The sequence below is a fragment of the Anolis carolinensis genome, chromosome 3, assembly GCF_035594765.1.
Source record: "Anolis carolinensis isolate JA03-04 chromosome 3, rAnoCar3.1.pri, whole genome shotgun sequence".
In the NCBI taxonomy this organism is placed as follows: domain Eukaryota; kingdom Metazoa; phylum Chordata; class Lepidosauria; order Squamata; family Dactyloidae; genus Anolis; species Anolis carolinensis.
Window position 1 is genome coordinate 112,256,975 of NC_085843.1, and position 22,493 is coordinate 112,279,467.

The window sequence follows — 22,493 nt, forward strand, 5'->3', positions numbered from 1 at the left end:
ATAATGTAATTTGACATTCAATAGGCTTTTCCTTAAACCCTCCTTATTATCCAACATATTCGCTTATCCAACGTTCTGCCAGCCCGTTTATGTTGGATAAGTGAGACTCTACTGTGTTACTATGTTAATCTGAATTGAGCCCATACTTGAAGTACACCTGCCAAGATTAATAAATATGACACTTGTTATAAATACCTAAAATGTAACTAAGCCAGGACCATTTCACTATTTCCAAATCAATACATTTTCAGAAGCGGTCTGAAATTAGACACAGGTCCTCAATTGCGATTCAATTTTGAAACTCTTAGTGGAAAGGCTCAAAATGTTGTTGTGGCCCACATAACATAAGCCCACTCACTATAGGTAAGTATGCAGTGAACAGGACAAGGAGTCAGTGGAGAAAGCAAAGCCTATAACATACAGCATTTTCTTTCTTTCCTTCCATTAGCATTCTAAAAGGACAGGTCTTATTTTTTTACTTTTGTACAACTGCAGGTTAATATCACCACCTTGTGGCTGAAAAGTGAGTTTGTACTATGTGTGATATATTTAGCCAACTTTCCAGTAATAACCCAAAAGAGGTTCAGAACAGGAGTGCTCTATTTCATAACTTTTCCCAATATGCCTACACTGTATCAGATTTCTTTCTCTTTTTCTTGTTTCTCAAAGCTCACCTCTGCAGGAGTCTATCGTATACCATGCAGCTACTGACAACATAGGACCATCAAACTCAGCATTGCCCAAACACAAATCGAGGAACATGAAAGGCATTGCAGACTATTCCAACCAGAGAAGTCAGCCATAGCAGAGCACCTGATGAAACAACCTGGACACAATATATTATTTGAGATAATAATAATAATAATAATAATAATAATAATAATAATTTATTTGACCAGTCATATGACCATTTTGAAGTGCAACACAAATAAAAACAAGGCAAAAAGGATGGGAGGACATCAGCTGACCTGTTTGTCATCAAAATCTTATTTTCCTGATTTGAGAAAACAGAAATGCTGGACCACTCTAACTACCACCATGTCAGTCTACACAGATAAGCCACTGAAATCCATAAGTATGGGGACAATTTCAACAGAAAGGAGGAAACCATAAAAATGAACACAATCTGGCTACCAGTATTAAAAAACTCTAAAATCAGGACAACACTAAAAAAAAACCCAGGAATTCCAGACAAGAAACAATCAGGGCCAGCTAACAACTCCCAACAAAGAATCACCCAGGCAGGAAGCAGGCAGGCTTTGAACCTGCAAGGCCATTCAATGCTACTCAAGGTAGCCAATTGCAACATTTACACTTTCCTCAAACAGACAAGAGTTCTTACTCCCACCCTACACCTTCCACAGATATATAAACCTCACTTGCCTAGTTTTCAACAGACATCACAACCTCTGAGGATACCTGCCATAGATGTGGATGAAACGTCAGGACAGAATGCTTCTGGAACACGGCCATACAGACCAGAAAACTCACAGCAACCCAGAAAAATACTATTACTTCTGTGACCATGCACACCTACTTTTCTTATTGGCCAGGTATAGCAGAAAATTCCCAGCTTTGATTATTGGAAGCAAAGATTCAAGTTACAAGAAATACCATGATAGCATTATCATCTTTTCCTTCTTCTAACCTTGAATCCATGGCCCAAAAGCCTTTTTACGACGATGCCCATGTTCACTCTGAAGAACGTTCAGTATGTCTAAGAATCTGATAAACTATCTGTATGGATTTTGTATCTTAACAAATAATATTTTATTTATATTTTTAAAAGTTAACATAAAGAGAACATTTCAGCACTATAATTCTGTAACTTTTGATTGAAGAAAAACATTATTTGGCAAACTTAATAAAATAATTACTGTTGTTGAAAAATTATTCTAATGCCACCTTTCTTTTGCTAAAGTGATAAGCTCTGTCCCTTTTTAAGTTTTGGAAGTGACCAACAAATTCAGTTTGGTCTTAACTTAAGCTAATTGTGATTATTTTATTTAACATATTAAATCAGTTTATGGTAATTAACTGCTATGTCTAATGGAAATTGTAGTCCACTATAGGAAAAAAGCAGAAGTGTGCTTACTGTTTCTCTGGATTGAACCCAGTAGATGCATAGCGGATTTCAATATTCCTTGAGTGCCCCATGAGAATTTCTCTGGTGCCTACTTTATATAATGAAATTAACATTGATAGCTAAGAAATTACTCAAATCTATTAGATAACGTGATTTAATTTATTCTGTGAATTAACCTACCAAGGTGCTTTACCGCATAAGAGAGATTCTCTCTGTAAGGTTTAGGTTCAAACTAGATTTTTTTCAGAGATGCTAACAGACTTTAATTAAGAGAGGATTAGTATTAATGGAATTATGGCTGTGGCAACCTTTTTAAAGTTAACACTGTTTCTCTTGCATGAAATACGGTTGCATCTGTTGCAACTATAGCCAAAGACCATGCATCCCATCCCAGCAGATGTCTAAGTTTGAATGGATCTCCACTTAAAAGAGTCCCATTTCTATTTCACAGCAGCCATGAAAAGTGCCTCCAACTTCCTGAGATCACATTTTCTCATGATAAAAACTTGGTGTTTCTTTTTCAGTTTGTCAGTCCAGTCCACGACCATCATCCCTCTGGTCAGTGAGCCTCTGAGCTCAACAGTAACACCAACTGAGGTGACTTCTGTGACAAAGTTATCGTCAATTGCAGCAGCCACAGCGTAAGAATCACAAGAAACAAAGCCTGGTTTATGTTCTCCCTTTGTTATAGAATGAGCATGGATTTTCTTCAAAAAATTGGCTTTCTCGGTATTTTGATTAATCCATTGATGATAGAAATTCTGAAAAGTAAAAAAAATGAATTAGAATTTAAAAGTGTACACTTGGGATAAATATAAAGGAGTTTTAGTTCAAGCAATATTGCCGTCAGAATTAGTAAAATTCCACAGAGGCAACTTTTCAATGTGGTAAGAATTGATACTCCTTCAAATTATTGGTGATAATTTTATGTAGAATTAATGACACAACACAGTTAAAGAAAACTTGAATAGTCAGTTCAAATGACAACAAAACAGTTACATAACATGAATAAAATATTGTACTTAATCACAACATTTTAAGGAAATGGCCAGGTCTCTTAATTAAATATTAGCAATTGTTTACTGTGTTTTCAGCATCATGTTGAGGGTTATTATCCAGTATTATAAATAAGTCTGTATAAATTCAATGAAGATTAAATGTTAAAACAAAAAAGATCTACAAGGACAAATTCTCCAGCGAAAATGTTGATTATTAATTTAAATGAAAATTATTTTCATGTATTTTCTATTTTATGTTGTTTCATAAACTCACCTTTGTCTGCCTGGTATTACAATGACCATATAACGCGGTTCAAATTGCATTATATGGCAGCATAGAACCCTCTTATGTCAAAACAGACAGAATTTTTTCAAAGTTTTGTGTCAATATTGTTTATCCTAAATTATCATAAAAATAAATAAATAAACATTATGTTTTAGGAAATTTTAGAATCATCAATGATAAAAAAATACTTTTGGAAGGAAACATCATAAACTATTAGAGAATGATAGGAAGGTAAATTAGTGACAATTCCTGGGTTAGGAAAACCCAAGTTGAAAACTCCATCTTTATATATAAAAGTGAAAATATTATTGTATGTGTATGTATGTATGTATCTGCCTGTCTATTTTCCAAGATGGCTCCCACTTCCAGAGATTATGAGCCCCATCAGTGATGTATCTGGAGTCTTTTTCAGGAGTTCTACATTGCAGTGACAACCAATAACTCACAGAACAGCTCCAGTCCATAGATCACCACTCTTATTAGCACTGATTTAAATGATAGCCCATATTATCTGACCTTTACAGAACTGTCCTGTAAGTCTACTAAAACCCAACTCTTAGGAGAGTGATTGTGAGGCAGCAAATATCTTACCCAGGGTAACGGAAAGGAGTTTATGAACTCCCATGATGCAATATAAACTGGGCAGTTGTACTCATTTAAGACAATGTAAGCAGCTTCCGGATCAGATGCAAAATTGAATTCTGCACTGACTGTATCATTTCCTTTTCCTAAAAGATACAAGTAAGTCACTTTACTTCTCAGGTCTACTTCAAATATAACATATTATCTGCACAAATATGGAACATAAAACACATAATAATGTATATGCATATATTTGCATGGATGCAAGGCATTCCTAAGGACCTTTTGAAGATCAAAAGGTGAGACACAAAATAATCCCTGCCTCCTTCCTCACTGGCTACCTCAACCTAAGCATATAAATTGTATCATAATATATGTTATTATGTACCTGAGTGTACATTTTCCCCTTACATCCAAGTAAGGCATGAAATGGCGGCTCCACTATTTCAAGAGCATATAGAACACAAACTAAATAATGTATATGTGAGTAACAACACTGATTGTAATTGTGTTTTATATGATTGCCTATAGCTGGAGATTCCTTTGAATGTTTCCCTGCTAAAAGAGCTTCCACTCTCAAACAAACAATTCATGTTTAAAATGACTTGCCTCTTCTGAAATAGGATTTTCTAATGAGCATACTTCAAAGAAAATGCCAGCTGTGCATTTACATAACTCTCCCTGCCTTAATTATTTTGTCATAGTTATTTATCTCACTCCACCTGGTATCTAAATTAGGCTGCAATTTTATATACAATGACTTGGCAAAAAAAAAATCTCCAGTTAAAAATTAATTTACTTTAAAGTACATGTTTACAGGATACAACTGCCCAGAAAACATTTTCTAATACCATCTGACCAAGTACGAGAAGCAAATTTGTGTAGAAAATAAAAGCACGCTGCATTCATTCAGCAATTAATCAGCTAGATTTCTGATAATTCTACTACTTTTTTCCAAATAATTGTTATTGAAGTATTTCCAAAGGGGGGTAAATATTTTTTAAATATCGGTAAAAGGAAAGAAGGGTGAGGGATGGGATGGGGGAGGGGGGAGTGGAAGGGTGGGGGAGGACGGTGTCTAGGAAAAGCTCAGGAGAAGGCACTGAATGTGTGACTTTCCCCAAAGTGAGAAGTGGGCTCGCAGCAAAAAGTTTTGGATTTTGAAAATTTCAGATTTTGGCTTTCCAAATAAGGGAGACTCAGCTTGAAATGCGCCTCATTTGTGAACTAACCAAAACAGAGAGAGACAGAAAGAATGAATTTCTGAACAGGCTTCTTCTGATCACTTACCTTCAATATTTCCTCCCATGATGAACACATTTTTAAGTTTTTTAGAAAGGGCTGGGTCCATTTTCACTGCTAGTGCTAAATTTGTCAAGGGTCCAACAGCAACCAGAGAAACCTATAAAATAACCATGATAACTAAAGAAATTTATTCTGAATACTTATTTACTGGTATATGTTGCTCTGTAGGAACCCTACTCTATAAGTATCATTTCTTAGGATGAAGTTATTGTTACAGATAAAGTACAGAGTGTAGTCAATTTTCTTTTGCCAAGTTAAGCAATTGTATAATACAACCACACAAGTAGAACTTGGTAAGTTTCTGGTTCAAATTACAGTACAATTAATCTTAAACAACCCAGAACATTAATACTGGGATCTTGGATATTAATACCATGTACACAATTAAGCCTCGTTAGAGTAGCCTTGTTTAAAATAAATTAAAATACTGTGTATCTGTTCATCTTCCAAGGGTGCCCCCCACGCCGCCCTGGTGTTGATGATGCTGTAGTCAGTGGCCAGAATACTGCTGGCTTCTTATTCCAACCAGGAATATTTGATCGTAATGAATGAAAACATCATCTTTCTTGCACCCGCAAACAGCTAATCTTTAAGGACTGCAGGCTGACTCTGAACAATCCATCTGAACAAATTACAGTATACAGGAATAAAAAAAACATACAGAAGATATGTATTCTTTCGCTATAAAATAGAATTTTCCAAGCCCTGTACCAAAGAGTGGATTATATACATTTTTTGTATATAATTTTTATTTATTTTGTAGATATAAGTACAATGAAAGTGGGAGAACATCAATAGATATAGTAAAGAGACAGGGAGAGAGAATAGATGTCATAGTAGAAGAAAAACAAAAAGGGAGAGAGAAAAAGGAAAAAACACACAAAATATATTTAAAAAATTAAGTTTGACTTCCCATCTGCGTTTTAAGATCTCTTCTTTCGTTCTTTTGACAGTTCTTGTATTTTTCCGGCTCTCTTTCTTTGTGATAATTTTTATAAATAAGATAGATCTATCATAAAGTCCATTCCTTTTTTCTTAATAAATTCAATTAAGTTTGAGCATTCTATTTTTTCCCCCTCTCTAATTTTATGTGTTAGATTATCTATTTGTATTACGTCCATTACTTTAAGTATCCATTCTTCTATTGTTGGAATTTTCTTTTCTTTCCATAATTTTGTATGTCTGGCAGCTGTATAAAAGAACATCCTATCTAGATTTTTGTTTAGTTTAGTATTTGTAAATCCCAATTTTATACCAATTTTCTCTAATATCAGTTGCTGCCGTATATTTTAGCTTTTTCTTCCAAATTTCCTCCCAATGATCAGGCTTTAAACTGTGCCCTATATACTTGGCCCACTTTACCATACATCTTGATAATTTTGATCTGTACATAATATTCTACTCTTAGTCAACAATATGCTGCCACCCATAATGCAGTTGTGTTGTTTTTTTTTAATTTGGTACCTTTTGGAAACAAACTTCACATATGTACAGTAGAGTCTCACTTATCCAAGCTAAACGGGCCGGCAGAAGCTTGGATAAGCGAATATCTTGGATAATAAGGAGGGATTAAGGAAAAGCCTATTAAACATCAAATTAGGTTATGATTTTACAAATTAAGCACCAAAACTTCGTGTTATACAACAAATTTGACAGAAAAAGTAGTTCAATACTCAGTAATGTTATGTTGTAATTACTGTATTTATGAATTTAGCACCAAAATATCACGATATATTGAAAACATTGACGACAAAAATGGCTTGGATTATCCAGAGGCTTGGATAAGCGAGGCTTGGATAAGTGAGACTCTACTGTATTTGGATTTGTGATTAGAAAAAATCAGAAGCAGACACCTGAAGAGGATCTCCACACCATCACAATCACTTATCATAATATTTGACTTTTATAGAGTGACAGTGTCATCTCACCTGACCTGGTCGCTCGTTGACTATTCTTAGTATTGCATGTACAGCATGTTCTTTCTGCAAAAAGTCTAAACTTGGAGCATGAAGATCTGGAATATCACCGAAACCATCTTTGCCATAATAGAATGTATCCACCAATGGCTCACCAAGTATGGAAGCGGAAGCTCCAGAATAAACTGGAATCTATATAAGATATTAGATCAATATGAAATGTTTTAATGACAATCCATTATGATTGTTATAATTATATTTCTACAAAGAAAAAAATAAGATTTTCAAGGTAAAATCAGTTTAGTTTAACAAAAAGGTTGGGTTATCCGCAACATTTTTAAAACATCAACATCTTTTTAAGGGATACAATTACAATATGGCATAAAATGGGCATATATATCAGCATCTCCACCTTCTCCAATAGCACATATTAAAGCTTTAGAAAAATTGTATATAGAGAACAAAGTAGGACAGTTTAAACAATGGAAGGAAAAACAAGTTTTTAGACTTAAAGATCTTTTACATCAGGGTAAACTGATAACAAGGGGACAACTGAAATTAAAAATGCATTAAACTAGTGTTACAGAACAAGTACTAGAGTTAGTGGAAAGGTTAGCTACAATATCAGAAAACCCGGGAGCTCTTACAAAACATGAAATGTTATGTGTCAGAAAATGTGTAACACAACTTTATTGTTTAATTACACAACTTAGTTTGCTAACTGAAGAAAAGTTCCACATTCAGTCAGAGGTTAGAATAGCCAGCAAATCTGGTATCAATAGAAATTACAGTGATGGAGGGGGCTAAGGTGTATTCTTCAGCTGTCAGATTCAATGTTTGAAAATATAAGAAAATCCACATTCAAAATTATATATTAGACTCCCACAGGAATTAGTAACATTTATTATAACTTGGCATCGTTCCGTAGGAGGGGCTGTAATATGTTAGATTCACTGTATCATATGTGAATTTAATTTTAAAAAGTGAACTAGTCATTAGTACAGCCATACTGGCATTACATGTAGAAACACAAACATATATGAGCAATATCAAGATGTCAATTTTTAACTATTTAAGTTCCACATGATAATAACATGAAAATATATTTTGAATATTACTCAGTAGGAGAAGTTTACCTCAAGTTTATTACAAACATGTAACACACGTAGTGCATTTCTAGATGTATTTTGCAGCTGACTGTTTCCGTAACAGCAAGTTATTCCGAGGACTTCAACATTTGGAGATTCTAGAGCTATCATTAGCGCTACAGCATCATCAACACCAGGGTCAACATCAACCAGCAGAAATTTCTTCATTTTGGAAATACCTGCAAAAAGTGACATTAATAATTTAAAAGGACAACCTGTGTATCAGATGAAGTGACAGGTGAGCAGAGGAGTAAAGCTACATGCTAAAGCGATCTAGTTCAACAATGCCATGCTCCTCAATCCCATAATAAAAAAAAATGGTGGCAGAAATTCAGATGGAGAGAAATCTGTCTTATTTCAAGCTCCAGTGCCTCATTCTCTCCCTGTCCTCAGCTTAGAGCAACAACAGGATCATGACCTTTTTGTTCGTGCAAGCTTTTGATGAAGACACTTAGCTGTAATGACAGGAAGGGTAACTTTTATTGAATCATGCTAATGTTTACCATCTGTCTTGTTGAGTGGCCTGCAATAACTGTATTAGACAAATGTTTTTAAATATGTTTATTTCTTATTGTAAATTTGTTTTATAGGTTATTGCTTTACAAATGTATATTCTTTTGTATTGTGTTTTATATAATGTTGTAAGCCACTTTGTGTCCTGTTTAGAGAGAAAAGCGGGATATAAATAAAGATTTATTATTATTAACAATAATAACAATATTAACAATAGCCTTCTTCCCAACAGGCTGAATGTTGAAAAGTTATTGACATGTCCATCAGCAACATGTCATCATCAGCTGTCGACATGTCCATCAATATATACATATCTTCTATAGATACAAAAGCTATATATGTGTGTGTGTGTTTGCCCATTGACTCCTACATGGCTTGATGTATCTGAACCAACCTTGGCAGACTTACTCTTCACTGTCCCACTTAAAATAATTGAGGGGCTTGAACTAAAAGCACCCCACTCAGATTCAGAGCTGAGGGGAAGAAAAGAAGAAAGTGGATTATCTGTAGCTAAGTGAAGGATTGGCTGTGGCTAGGTGAAATGCCCCTCTGTGATGATACTGGGAAAGGAAGTGAAGTGGCTTGGCTATTGCTAGGTGGCATGTGTATGAAGGAAAAATAAGAAAAAAAGGGAAAAATAAGGGAAAGAAAGGAAGGGGGACAGAAGGAAAGAAGGGGGAAGAGAAAGGAGGGGAGAGAAAGGAAAGGGGAATAGGTATGAATGAAGGGGAGAAAAGAGATAATGAAGGGAAAAGAAAGGAAGGAAGGAAGGAAGGAAGGAAGGAAGGAAGGAAGGAAGGAAGAGGAGAAAGAAAGAAAGAAAGAAAGAAAGAAAGAAAGAAAGAAAGAAAGAAAGAAAGAAAGAAAGAAAGAAAGAAAAGTGAGAAGAAAAAGAAGGGAGAATAAAGGAAGACAAAGGAAGGGAAGAAGGAAAGAAGAGGAGGGAAGGTGTATGAGGTAAAACAAGGGAAATAGGGAAGAAAGAACAAAGAGAGAGAGAGAAGGTTATATGTATTTAAAAACACAAAGTTGGAAACGTGGCATTATACTAGATTTTCTTTGACCAGAAGCTGGCCACTTGGAGTGCCTCTGGTGTCACTGTGAGAAGGTCCTCCATTGTGCATGTGGCAGGGCTCAGGCTGCATTGTAGTAAGTGGTCTGTGGTTTGCTCTTCTCCACACTCGCATGTCATGGACTCCACATTGTAGCCCCATTTCCTAAGATTGGCTCTGCATCTCATGGTTCCAGAGTGCAGTCTGTTCAGCGCCTTCTAAGTTGCCCAGTTTTCTGTGTGCCATGGGGGGAGTTTCTTGTCTGGTATTAGCCAGAGACTGAGGGAGAAGTTTTATGAGCCACAAAGAAAATCTGTCCAAAGAGACTTGACTTGGAGACATTGTAAAGTAGATCTTCTCGGAGCTGGAGAAGGGATAAAATAGGAGGCAGTGGCCCCTCAAACCCCCAGGCAATGCTGGGTATATACATGTGTGTGTGTGTGTTTATATGTATATATGTGTGTGTGTGTATATGTATATGTGTGTGTGTGTGTATATATATATATATATATACACACACACACACACACACAGCCCTACGTTTAGTCTTTGTTCATTGTCATCACCATGATTAGTATTTAATAAGAAGGTATGAACAAGATTGCACTGTTATGGATTCTTTCAGGCATTTTTTTATTGTGTCAGATGCGACTTGAGAACATACTGCAAGTCGCTTCTGGTGTGAGAGAATTAGCGGTCTTCAGAGACGTTGCCCAGGTGACGCCCAGATGTGTTACCATCCTGCTGGGATGCTTCTCTCATGTCCCTGTAAGCCAGAGCTGATGGGAGCTCATCCTGTCTCACAGATTCGAACTGGCAATCTTTAGGTCAGCAGCTTAATCTTCAGGTCAGCAGTTTGGCTGGCACAAGGATTTAACCCATTGCGCCACCATTCATCCTGTACAACTAGAAGAAAATTAGCATTTACTCTGCATTATTAGAAATCCAGCAAGAGCATAAGGACTACTGTATCTTGTCTTGAAATAGTGAGTATTTGTGTATTACGTTTTTAAATGTGTTTTTAGCATTTAAACTTTGTTGTGCAGGGCTTGGTCCTGCTTGTAAGTCGCCCCAAGTCCTTCGAGGAGATGGTAGCGGGATATAAAAAAAATAAAGTTAAAGTTTGAGTTTCATCAAATACCAAATTACTGTACTACATGAATGAGTGGCCGTTATTGAAACTCCTACCATTGTGTTGTCGGTCCCATGTTGGGTAATGCCTTGGTCACATTCAAAGAAAAGTATGTATTAAAGTACTCTTGCCAGCTACAGCAGAGTCTCGCTTATCCAACATAACCAGACCGGCAGAACATTGGATAAGCAAAAATGTTGGATAATGAGGGATTAAGGAAAAGCCTAATAAACGTCCAATGATGTTATGATTTTACAAATTAAGCACCAAAACATCATGTTTTACAACAAGTCTGCCACTTGTTTGGGAGTGTGGCTGCATTTGTGTTGTTGTTGGGTGTGTTGGCCTGCTGCACGTTGCTGCCTAGAGAAACAGCTGTGGATCCGGAGGGGAGGCAGACTGAGCTGGATAATACAGAACGTTGGATAAGCGAAAGTTGGATAAGCGAGACTCTACTGTATCTGAATGCCTGGGTGTACTTATACTGATTGAAATCCTCTATTTGTCAGGTAGCTGTTATATGGCAACTTTTGCTGGAAATGTTATCGTATTATGCCATTTTAATTATAATCTGCTACTCCGGCAATCATTCCCCTGGAACTCAAGGGCCAACTTGGGCCCTGCAAGTGTTTTGGACTTCCACACTCCCACCATTCCTAACAGCCTCAGGCCCTTCCCTTAAGCGGCTGAGGGGCAAAAGGAAGGGGCCTGAGGCTGTTAAGAATGGTGGGAGTGGAAGTCCAAAACACTTGCAGGGCCCGAGTTGGCCCATGCCTACTTTAGACAGTATTTTTATTTATTTATTTATTTAAGATGTAGATTGCCAAATTCATATAGGAAAAGCAGACTTGTTAAACCTGATTCGCAGGAATGCGTCATAAGAGGCATAATTTTAATGTTATCACAGATAAGAACTTTTCAAAGCACTTGGCTGCAAAATCAATGGGAGTACTGTATTTCTCAAACAATCCCTGCTTTCTAGGATGAGGCTGAGGAAACTTTACACTTTGAGTGGGAGAACAGCTCCCCAAACAAAACCCAAAGCAGCCATGCTTTCTGTGTGAGTGTGTGCGTGCGTGTTCTGGAAGCCAGGGCTCTCCCAAGCAACGCTTCAGGGACAAGAGAGTTCTCACATGGGCCAAGGCGCCAGGCGCGAGGCACAGCCGCCGTCAATCAAACCCTCACGCGCACAGAGAGAGGGAGGGTGGGGCTTGAAGGGGAGATTCACACAATGACTAACGGCCCCTTTCCCACATGCTCCGCCACGCGCCTACCTTCGCTCGCGCTCCCTCAACCGTTGCCTCGTCCACCGCTCACGGAGGCAAGCTGGCCAATCATGAACCGCTGTCTCTGGAGAAAGCTCTACCCTCCCGCCTGGAGTCCCAGTTTGATTGGTTGGAACATGTGATCACTCACAACTGTTGTCACCTCAGCTGGAAAAAGGAGCGTAGTTTTTTCTTTCCAGGCAGGAAACAATCAGGGCCAGTTTAACACCTCCCAACAAAGGATCTCTCCCCCCCAGACAGGCTTTGAAGCTGCAAGGCCATTCAGTGCTAATCAAGCTGGCCAATTGCAACATTCACACTTGCCTCCAACAGAGGAGTTCTTTCTCCCACCCTGGACTTTCCACTAACAAATTGAAGTTCAACAGGGACAAATGCAAGATACTCTATTTAGGCAGAAAAAATGAAATGCAAATATACAGAATAGGGGATGCCAGGCTTGACAGCAGGACATGTGAAAAATATCTTGGAGTCCTCCTGGACAGGAGGGTAAACAGGAGCCAACAATGTCATGCAGCAGCTAAAAAAGCCATTAGGATTTTGGCCAGTGTCAATAGGAGTACAGTGTCAAGATCCAGGGAAGTCATGCTATTCCTCTATTCTGCCTTGGTCAGACCACACCTGGAATACTGTGTCCAATTCTGAGCACCGCAGTTGAAGGGAGATGTTGACTCTAAGCTGTAATGTGTCCAGAGGAGGGCGACTAAAATGATCAAGAGTCTGGAGAACAAGCCCTACGAGGAGCGGCTTAAAGAACTGGGCATGTTTAGCCTGCAGAAGAGAAGGCTGAGAGGAGACATGATAGCCATGTATAAATATGTGAGAGTGAGTCATAGGGAGGAGGAAGCAAGCTTGTTTTTCTGCTGCCTTGGAGACTAGGACACAGAACAATGGCTTCAAACTACAGGAAAGGAGATTCCACCTGAACATTAGGAAGAACTTCCTCACTGTGAGAGCTGTTCGACTGTGGAACTCTCTGCCCCGGGCTGTGGTGGAGGCGCCTTCTTTGGAGGCTTTTAAGCAGAGGCTGGATAGCCATCTGTCGAGGGTGCTTTGAATGTGCTTTTCCTGCTTCTTGGCAGGGGGTTGGACTGGATGGCCCGTGAGGTCTCTTCCAACTCAGTGATTCTATATAAACCCCACTTGCCTAGTTTCCAACAGACCTCACAACCTCTGAGGATGCCTGCCATAGATGTGGGCAAAACATGAGGAGATAATGCTTCTAGAACATGACCATACAGAACATGGGAGAAAGAACTCTTCTCTTTGAGGCATTTGTGAATGTGCCTTGCAGCTTCAAGGCTTGGCAGCTTCCGGTCTGAGGAGAGGATCCTTTGCTGGCAGGCCCTGATTGTTTCATGCCTGGAATTTCCCTGTCTTCTGAATGTTGTTCTTTATTTACTGTCTTGATTTCAGAGTTCTTTAATACAGTACTGATAGCCAGATTTTGTTCATTTTCATGGTTTCCTCCTTTCTGTTGAAATTGTCCACATGCTTATGGATTTCAACAATCAGGGACGGCTAACACCTCCCAAAAAGGAACCTGAGCAAACTAACAAAAGAACCATGATATCCTCCCCCATGGCAAATCAGTCATTGGGCCGCTTTCCTAGTTGCATTCACTATTTCTTATTCCTTAAAATGAGAAAACATCCAAAGGCAATGGACTGATATAGCGAACTATGAGGCCTTTGGTACTCCAAATTTATAAACTTCCAGATGCCACATAGTCACAAAGCAAAGTGTGGGAGGTATAGTCAAAACAACTGGAAAACCAGTGTTTCTTCTGCTTCTGCTCCTGGTAGATATAATGGTAGTTACTTGTTATTATAATGCTGATTTTGACATTTTGCATTTTATTGGTACAAGGTGTTCTGAACTATTTCCTGAAATATGTATAAGCTTTTAAAATGTCCCAATCCATGTGCTTATTTATCATGTTGACAGAATCTCTGCTAAATCTACTTAACTCTGTATTTTTCACATAGCGACTTAAATGTTAATAAGGCTATACTTTTCAAAATGAATCTTCAGTTAGCAGTGTCTTGACAAAACACACACCTCCATATATGCCATACCCATATACCCTATGTGCCATAATATGTATATAAGTATCCTCACCTTCTCCAATAACATATCTTACAGCAGATCTTTTAAAGGTTTAGGAAAATTCCTCCCAAGCAGAATGACAAGACTCTGAATCCAACAAGGCCTTCAAAGGATGCAGATCTACTTCACAATTTCAACAGGTAATATCATTTCTAGGATGTATCTTTGGACCTTTGGGGGGCTGTTTTTAAACTGTGATCCCATTTCCATCTAACTAGACTCTACAAAGTTTTTAAAACATTAAGAATTTGTTACTGTCACTGCATGTTTACCTGTTCCCCACTCACCTTAGCCTGAAGGCAAAGGTTCTTATATACAGTATTGTATTGATCTGTTAGTCACACTGAGAGCTCTTTCAAGAGAGATCAGGACAAAATGTTTTAAATAACTAGTCAAGCAAGCACAGATTAGAACATATATTTATACAACCTGCCATTTCTAAAAGATTATACCTCCCAGCCGTCCACTGACCTTGTATTTGTGTCCTTATCCAATCTTCGCAGAATTTTTCTAACTCGTGCTTGCTGCCTTCTAATGGAACTTGACCTGAACTATATTTTATAACTACAAATAAGTTAATATTTACCATTACAGCATAAGCTGTGATTGGCTCTATTAACCTTTCCTTCACTTACATTTTATCAATGCATCACACATTAATGGTGTTGAAGTATTTCAGGACACTAGACAAGCATTAAGATGTACATACTTTCATACTGGGTATGACTGACCAGAGAACCTAGAAGAAAAACAGTGAAGTGGGGGTGGATCAACTCAAAGTCTTCTTGCAAATTCACAAAGGAAGTATGCCAAAGAAAGAAAAACAGATCAAAATCAAGGGTGTAATAGGTCTATCAATTCCACCACCTAAAAATAACTAGTAGAAAAAGACACTACTCAAATTTTACTCATGTTTTACTGCTTAGAAACAAATAAATCGTTGTGCATTCCACTGTCTCCTTTCTTTATCTATGCAGGCTATTGGACTTTTGCCTCACCACAATTGTGTTAATGGGATGGAAACATCACAGAACAGGTATGTTCATTATTTTACGTCTCCTCAGTAGCACTATGGTGCCGCTTTGGAGGCTATGATCCCATGTTCTCTCTTCCACCCTGCCTACATAACCCTGTTTTTCTGCCCTGTGCCCTCTTGGCATACCTTGTGTTTTCAAAATTTTTATTTTTATTTGACAATTGCGCTGTTACGGTAATATGGGAAGAAATTACAAACAGAAAAGAAATGGGGGAGAGGACAAACAGTCTGGGATTAGCAAGGGGAGAGAAGAATAATGCCCATTGAAACCACGTGGCTGCTGGCATATCAGAACATAAAAGGAAGAAACATATTATACTGAAGTAGTCATGGGAAGGCAGCATAATCAGGAGGCATTGACAGGCCTTACTAGTTAAAAGGAGCACTATATTCATGGAGTGAAGGCAAATCGGCAACAGTATGCACACAATGTGTCATAGATACAGGCAACATTCATGGTTATCTTGCCGCAATTCTGATTTGCAGACCTCATCTGATAATGTCCATTGCACTCCAATAAGCTCTCAAATAGTCATTTTGTCCATATCTGGTCTAGATAGTGTTTGCAGGCAATTTTATCACATCATTACCATCTCTGTACAGATGACACTATCCCACATCTTCCACTGCTCATCTGCTTTCACATTCAGCACAAACTGCTCGTTTTAGAAAAAATCGGAAACTGAGCTTTTTAAAAATACAGTATTAACACTTTAGAGAGTGCAAATCACTCTGTCACTTTTGTAACATAAAATGTGTTATGTAGAGGTTGGTTTGGGATAAATGTGTCATGAGTGATAAATTGAAAATACTTTTTTCAGATAATAATAGCAAATTAGATTTGCAGAGATTGAATTATAAGGAACAACTGAATTACTAGGAACCAGTTTATGAGAAACAGGAGGAAATTAATATAAAAATAAAATAAACCATCAACTTTATTAAAACAAATAAAATTATTTTGTGTCTTATTGTCCTCTATATTGGCCTAGAGCACTTATAACTATAAAAGGAACTGAGTAAAGGAAACCAAGACAAGGACTAGCAGTAATATGATATACAGTACTATATGTAGTCTTAGGACTTAAGCACATGAAGCTGGCAAACCGAAATTACAGCAGGATAATTGTGCTGGTAGAATCTCACACAACATTGTTTGTGTCCAGCTGGCATTTTGCCTTCCTTCTTTACTGTAGCAATCCTTTTGATTGAAGGGTTGAATACTTCTCCGTACTGCTGTCTTCCCATTAATTATTTCAGTGCAATAAGTCCCTTCTGCTTCTGTGCCAATATGCCAGCAGTCATGTGGCATCTGTGGGCATGATTATCCTCCTCTCCTAAACAGGCTATTTTTCTTCCACCGCCATTTCATCTCTGTTCTTTTTTTAAAAAATTCTGTATTGTAATAATTCTGAAATGTGGTAAAAATTAAAATAAAAACAAAACTGAACGGCAGGGCTATGGAGGCTGTGCAAAAGACAAATCTTGGAGCCACGATATTCTAAAGTAGCCTCATTGCACTAATGCAGAGAGGTGCACTAATGCATAATAAAAAACCATTACATTACAATTCCCTACATTAACATGATTGATGAGCCAGCAGGGTGGTATGATGATGTAGGGGGAAAGAATCCATGAACACCTTAAGTATTTTATCCACCATTCTAAAATAAAGTATTTCATAATCCATTCCCAATTTCTCTTGGGAAAAAAAGGCGTTGGGAAAACAGGGTTTTTTCCTGAATTTGTTTTGTTCTTCACATCTCTATAGTGGTTTATTGCTATCTCTGTTTCCTTTCTCCTCAAAACCTACCTTTCCTGAAATACATGTAGCCATAACAATTGTGTATTTTTTATTTGTTGAACCTTTTAATTCTGCAGAATTGGACATTAAATTGTAATCACACCAGGAGAGAGGAATTTATCATTTCCAGTAGTACAGCACTAGAGAAACAAATAATTAAATATGAGCAAAAGCTTGGGCATGCCTAGCAAGATTTAGGCTTCATGCATCTTGCTTGAAATGTCAGAGTTACATGTTGTAAGTCTCCATACTTTCAAATGTAGCTTGCAAATTTTCATGGAGAAGAGGCAAAAGAGGGTCCACTCTTCAGAAAAACATCTGAGCACCTCCTTCCAGATCAGTTGTGTGATCCTATGCATTCTAAACCTTAAATTCAGAGCTTACGAAGATTACTTTTTGGAACCAATGTCTGTAATTGTCTGTAATTTCCCAGCCAGTTACCATTCTAGGAATTAAACCACAAAATATAACTTTTCTAAAGCTCTGTTTATATGTCTTTTTCATGTCTAAAATTAATATTAGACAAAAGAAAACCCAGATTTTATTTTCTGTTTTTGGTCTTATTGTGTACAGTATGACCCCTGTATCCAGGGATAAGTTCCTGGACTTCGTATGGATACATGAAACCACAGATAATAGCGAGCTCTGTTATTTTCAATTGGATGATGACAGAACAAGTTAACAAGTGATCCTTTGAATAAGTGACCGTTCCAAGGATATAAGAGTCATACTATACTGGTTTTAAAATTAATAGTCTTATTTGGACAGTATTTTTGTAGAAAGTCATTCAGATGATTAATTCTGGGAATCACGCAAATATTGCAAATTGGAAAAAAATCTTTATAAAAGAATCTGTCTCACTCTGATGGACAATAAAATAAGAAATGTACAACTTCCTTACTCATATGGAACCACATTTATCATTAAAAACAAAAATATTTTACCAGTTTTTTTAAAAGAAAAGCCATTTCTGAAGGTGAACACAGGAAATAGAAGCAAGCACATTTCCAAAGTTGTTGAAAATAAAAGTCTGTTGTAGAATCTTAAAAAATCAGTCATTATAGCATTCTGTCAGTTCTTTATTTTTTCTCTCTCTAAAATCTAGCACATTTACAGCATACATGGACAGATGAAGTAAGCCTATATAAAACAGTAACCATATGTGTATGGTATATTAATACTGCCCCAAACAAATAAATAATAAAATTTCAATGCACAAAGCTTGGCAAATACAACAGTGTTGGGATAAAACAGTGCTCTATTTTACAATAGCTTTACATACGTACATAAAACCCAAAGGCAACTGTGCTGTGGGTGCTTTCACATAACATAACACAGAACATACTTGGCAGCAGTTTCCTTCATACCCTGTTATGGGTTTCATTTTAAAAATGTCCTTAAAAAGAACATTTGTTTGGATTCTATGTTATAACAATCTGTAAGGATGCCCTCGGCAAAAAAGAAAATAAAAGAAAGAACATATTACAAAATCTACTTAGATGAAATTTTCTATAAGGATTTCTGATTTCACAGTTTCCCAATTTTGATCAAGTTCTGTTCCGTCTGTTTGTCATTGTAAACCCTTTGATACGTATGCTAACTTGTCCCTATAAAATAGTATTTGTGCATGGTTTGTCTGGATCTTGAAAGCAGACTAAACATATGACATGAACCACTGCATACCTTCCCCATATTTAACACAATAGGATAGCTAGGTCCCTCAACTATGAAAATAAAACATGTATATGAGGAATTCAGGGAAGTACTGTAATGCTCAATGTGCACCTATATTAGCAAAGCCTCACAGAAGGGAATGCAATTGTATACAAACAAGGCTTTTTTGAGTAGTGTAATTAAATTAGGACTATACAAGAGACTAGTGATAAAGGGTATTACTATAAAAAATATTCCTAAACATTTCTTTCCTCAATGTGCTCAAGCCAATATACATGAGTTTTCTCCTCCCCATTTTATCCTTATAAAATCCTTGTGAGGAAAGTCAGGCTGAGTGAGAACAGCTGGTCTCTCACAATGTCACCCAATGAGTTTCACAACTCAGTAGGGACAGCAATATGGAAGTCCTAGTCCAACACTCTACTAAACCAGTCTGACCTAAAGAGTTCCAGCAGATCTTGGTCTTAATCCAGAACTCTTGTCTTCTTTTTTGATGCCTGTTTACTTCACAAGGGCTTCATATGCAACTCAGTAGAAAACCATGTCTCTACACGTGCAGTGTTTTCCTTTTTCATTAAGAGAACGGGGAAACAATTGTACAGCATGGTTACCCCATGCCTGCAAGGGATGTCATGTTGGTGACAGTTTGTAAATTCATTGCTAAATACATATGGCTAGCAAAACATTTTAAGATTAGAACATTTACATGAGTGGTGTGCCTATGGAGTCACTCTCACCCACCCTGGTTCTGAAGCATGCTCTTCAGTCATCCCTCCACATTGGAGGTTTTTACTTTTGTGGATTTGATTATTCATGGATTTGATTAAAATGTTCTCTCTAAGAATATCTAGATCTTATGGCTTTGTGGTCAACTTCCTCCAGTCATGCTGGAGGACCCAGAGATTTTGAGAAAGAACATCTCTCTAGGAATCTCTAGGTCCCCAATGCAATTTTATGACCAGCTTCTAGCAGTGGTTGATTGTATAGTCATGCTAGAAGATCTAGAAATTCCTAGAGAGATATTCTCTTAAGTAAATAAATAGAATTTTTAAAATAATTCACAGCATCCTGTGCCCCTAACACCAGCAAATGTGGCGGGAAACTCCCATTTAAAGCAAGGAATAGGAATCCTGCCCCTCTTGTTTTAATTAAAAACAGTGACTTCGCTCTTTAAACCATAATTTCTCTTCCAGGGTTCTGGAAGGAGAAAGGGGAAAAACCTATAGCAGATTATGTGGCTGGAAAACTGGTCCACAAAACTGCTGAAGTTGCTCATTGCTGATTTAAATGAACATAATCTTTTTCATAATTCAATAGCCCTTTCCTCTGAAATATTATTTAAAAAACAGAAGCATAATAAATTAAGTGTTTACATACAGTAAATATAGAGTATATAATCAGAAGATGGTGAACACAGCATAAATAAGAAGTAATGTAAGTTTAACACCGAATGAAATATTGTTTGCCTGCTATATGAGGAGTTTTCCCCTCAATAGTACAACTTTAACGTTGTTCACAGACTTTTCCCAATTCAGACAGAGTTCTGAGGTTAAGCATAAGTCTGAAAGGGCATAACGAAGTTGAATGAATCATTTAAAAAAAATCTAATTCAGCAAAGTAATTATTAACATGTGGAACAACACAGTTAAGCTATTAAACTCCTAAAAGCAAATGGTGAAACCTATTTCTGTGAACTGAGAAGAAGCACTGAAAGTTTTCAAGAAATCAAGGTGCAAACATAAATAGCAGGGAAAAGTAAAATACATTCAGAAAATCTAATGTGTATACCACATGCGTAGTTTGTTGAGAACAACTAAAGCACATTTCCTATTTCCGTTAGAAGGCTGGTCATACTCAAGACCTGTAAGTCAGCCTACTGATATCAGTGAAATTCGAAAGTGAAGAAAACTGTTATGGATTACAGCCTTCAAATATAAGTGACTATCATAATTTTGACTGAAATGATTTGACAGAAGATGTGAGATCACACATTTCTATTGTTCATCAAATGTTTAAAACGAAAACTGTTTCTTCCTAAATACCACTCTCTGAGGCTGGCACAATTAAAAACTATGGGGTAAAATTAGGAGGGAAAATGTCCCCTCCCTAGCAAATAAAATACATTTATCATCAGGTTAACCTGAGATTTCAATGTTATCATATTTCGCAGTAGGTATTTTGAGTGAAATTTAATAAAAGTTATGTCAAACACAGCAATTTTTTTAATGTGTTCTTGGGGAGGTCCTTTACACTTAATCCTTTTTTGGAATTACAAAAGAATGCTAAGGAAAAGAACAATGGATTACAGCTTGTTAAAAAACTAAATTCTGTATAACAGCAGCCTGTTCATATAGCAAACATCTTCGGTTCCTGGACAAAGGCTTGCATGCATGGAAGATCTGCCTCGTGCAAGTAAGCTTTCATAAGATTTTGCTATGCATGAAGAAAAAAAGGATCCAAAGAACGACTTGTTGCATATGTTGGCTTGCACCGAATGTTATTATACAAGAGGCTGAGCAATTCACACAAAAAGTGGAGCAAACTGACAGAAATTGGAAGCAAATGATGATGCAGATATGCAAGTGGCTCAACCTAGGCAATCCTTATTGGTGCTTCAAAATACAGATGATACTCCCTTTGCCCATCTGATCTGTAACGCGGATGAGAATACAGACCTCAAGTGTCACTTAGGTCCTCATACATTACTCATCACATGGAGTATTTTGTCATGTGAATCTAATTTGCTTCGGCCTTACAAGTATTGTGTGTTAGCAATAGACACTCAAAGGTACTGAAACATAAAAATATCATGAATCAAAATCAGAATAAAAAAGATCTGGGGTTTGTATTATTTCCTGGCCATATGTATCACAAATCCTGTACACAATTGTGTTACAATTATGTAAAACACGTTAAACTTCTGAATCTGTATTCATTGCGCTGCCCTGTTTTGCAAACTGAGCATTACCTCCTCCTGCAGAATAATGCTTCTTGTACTTCTCAAGCTGCCTTATGTCCAATTTATTTACTATTTACAATTCTGAGGTTTTAAAAAGTATTATGAAAGTCTCAATCTCAAATCAATTCAGTATAAAAAAAATGAGTGAAGCAGCTGCCTAAATATCATTACTTAAATCCTCAACAATCCAATAACGTTCTTTCTATTTAGGCATATAGGTAAGAAATCAGTTGTATAGAATATTGAGGCATCTTACATACACTGATAGCTAGTGACATGAGCAGTCATCACAAATTATTTTCATGTTACACATTTTTTGTTTCCTAAGGAATCCAATTTCATAAAATTACATGCTCAGTATTACCTAGTGAAACATACCAAAATTATTTCTGACATTTCTGTCAAAGTCCATATACTAAAGTCGAGTGTATCCACATGTTTCAACGGAACAACTAATTACAAGACACTGAAATCTTATGATTCAACTTTTCCATAAGTTCCTTCTGGAGGCCTGTAATACTTGGGGAAAGCCTTCAGCTGCAGGGAATTAAATGCATACTTGCGACATCCAACATTCTTCATTGTATTTTCTCTTCGACAACCCTCACTG

At 37.0% G+C, this 22,493-nt stretch overlaps 2 protein-coding genes and 1 long non-coding RNA gene across 14 annotated transcripts in view; 1 reads left to right on the plus strand and 2 right to left on the minus strand.

Moving 5' to 3' along the window:
* Positions 1-1,742: 1,742 nt before the first annotated feature.
* Positions 1,743-15,271, minus strand: LOC100552777 (nucleoside hydrolase). Of its 3 annotated transcripts, none has more exons than XM_008107091.3 (6): positions 14,882-15,271; positions 8,310-8,500; positions 7,186-7,365; positions 5,243-5,354; positions 3,962-4,098; positions 1,743-2,847 (listed from the first exon to the last, which is right to left on the minus strand). In XM_008107091.3, the coding sequence occupies exons 1-6, from the start codon at positions 14,997-14,999 to the stop codon at positions 2,527-2,529; spliced, it is 1,059 nt and encodes a 352-aa protein (XP_008105298.3). In that variant the 5' UTR covers positions 15,000-15,271; the 3' UTR covers positions 1,743-2,526. The 3 variants fall into 3 exon arrangements, with proteins under 3 accessions (XP_008105298.3, XP_003218847.2, XP_062833345.1); XM_003218799.4 differs by lacking the exon at positions 14,882-15,271 and adding an exon at positions 12,293-12,394; XM_062977275.1 differs by lacking the exon at positions 14,882-15,271 and adding an exon at positions 10,551-10,773.
* On the plus strand, positions 12,661-18,728 carry LOC134298015 (uncharacterized). The gene is made up of 2 exons (XR_010004985.1): positions 12,661-14,550; positions 15,388-18,728. It is a non-coding gene; the product is annotated as an uncharacterized LOC134298015 (long non-coding RNA).
* Positions 18,309-22,493, minus strand: part of inpp4a (inositol polyphosphate-4-phosphatase type I A) — a 114,135-nt gene continuing 109,950 nt past the window's right edge. For all 10 annotated transcript variants that reach the window (XM_062977267.1, XM_062977266.1, XM_062977270.1 and 7 more), the window contains one exon: positions 18,309-22,490. In XM_062977267.1, the coding sequence (XP_062833337.1) occupies positions 22,358-22,490 (133 nt within the window). In that variant the 3' untranslated portion in view covers positions 18,309-22,357. The remainder of the gene's footprint in view (positions 22,491-22,493) is intronic.

Bases quoted from the DNA above. Each gene is read 5' to 3' on its own strand.
- LOC100552777 (XM_008107091.3), bottom strand. From the start codon at position 14,999: ATGGTAAATATTAACTTATTTGTAGTTATAAAATATAGTTCAGGTCAA. The intron at 5,355-7,185 runs GTGAGATGACAC...GTTATTTTATAG, and splicing joins TCAACGAGCGACCAGGTCAG to GTTTCTCTGGTTGCTGTTGG. The intron at 2,848-3,961 runs GTAAGATATTTG...TTTACTTTTCAG, and splicing joins ACTCCTTTCCGTTACCCTGG to AATTTCTATCATCAATGGAT.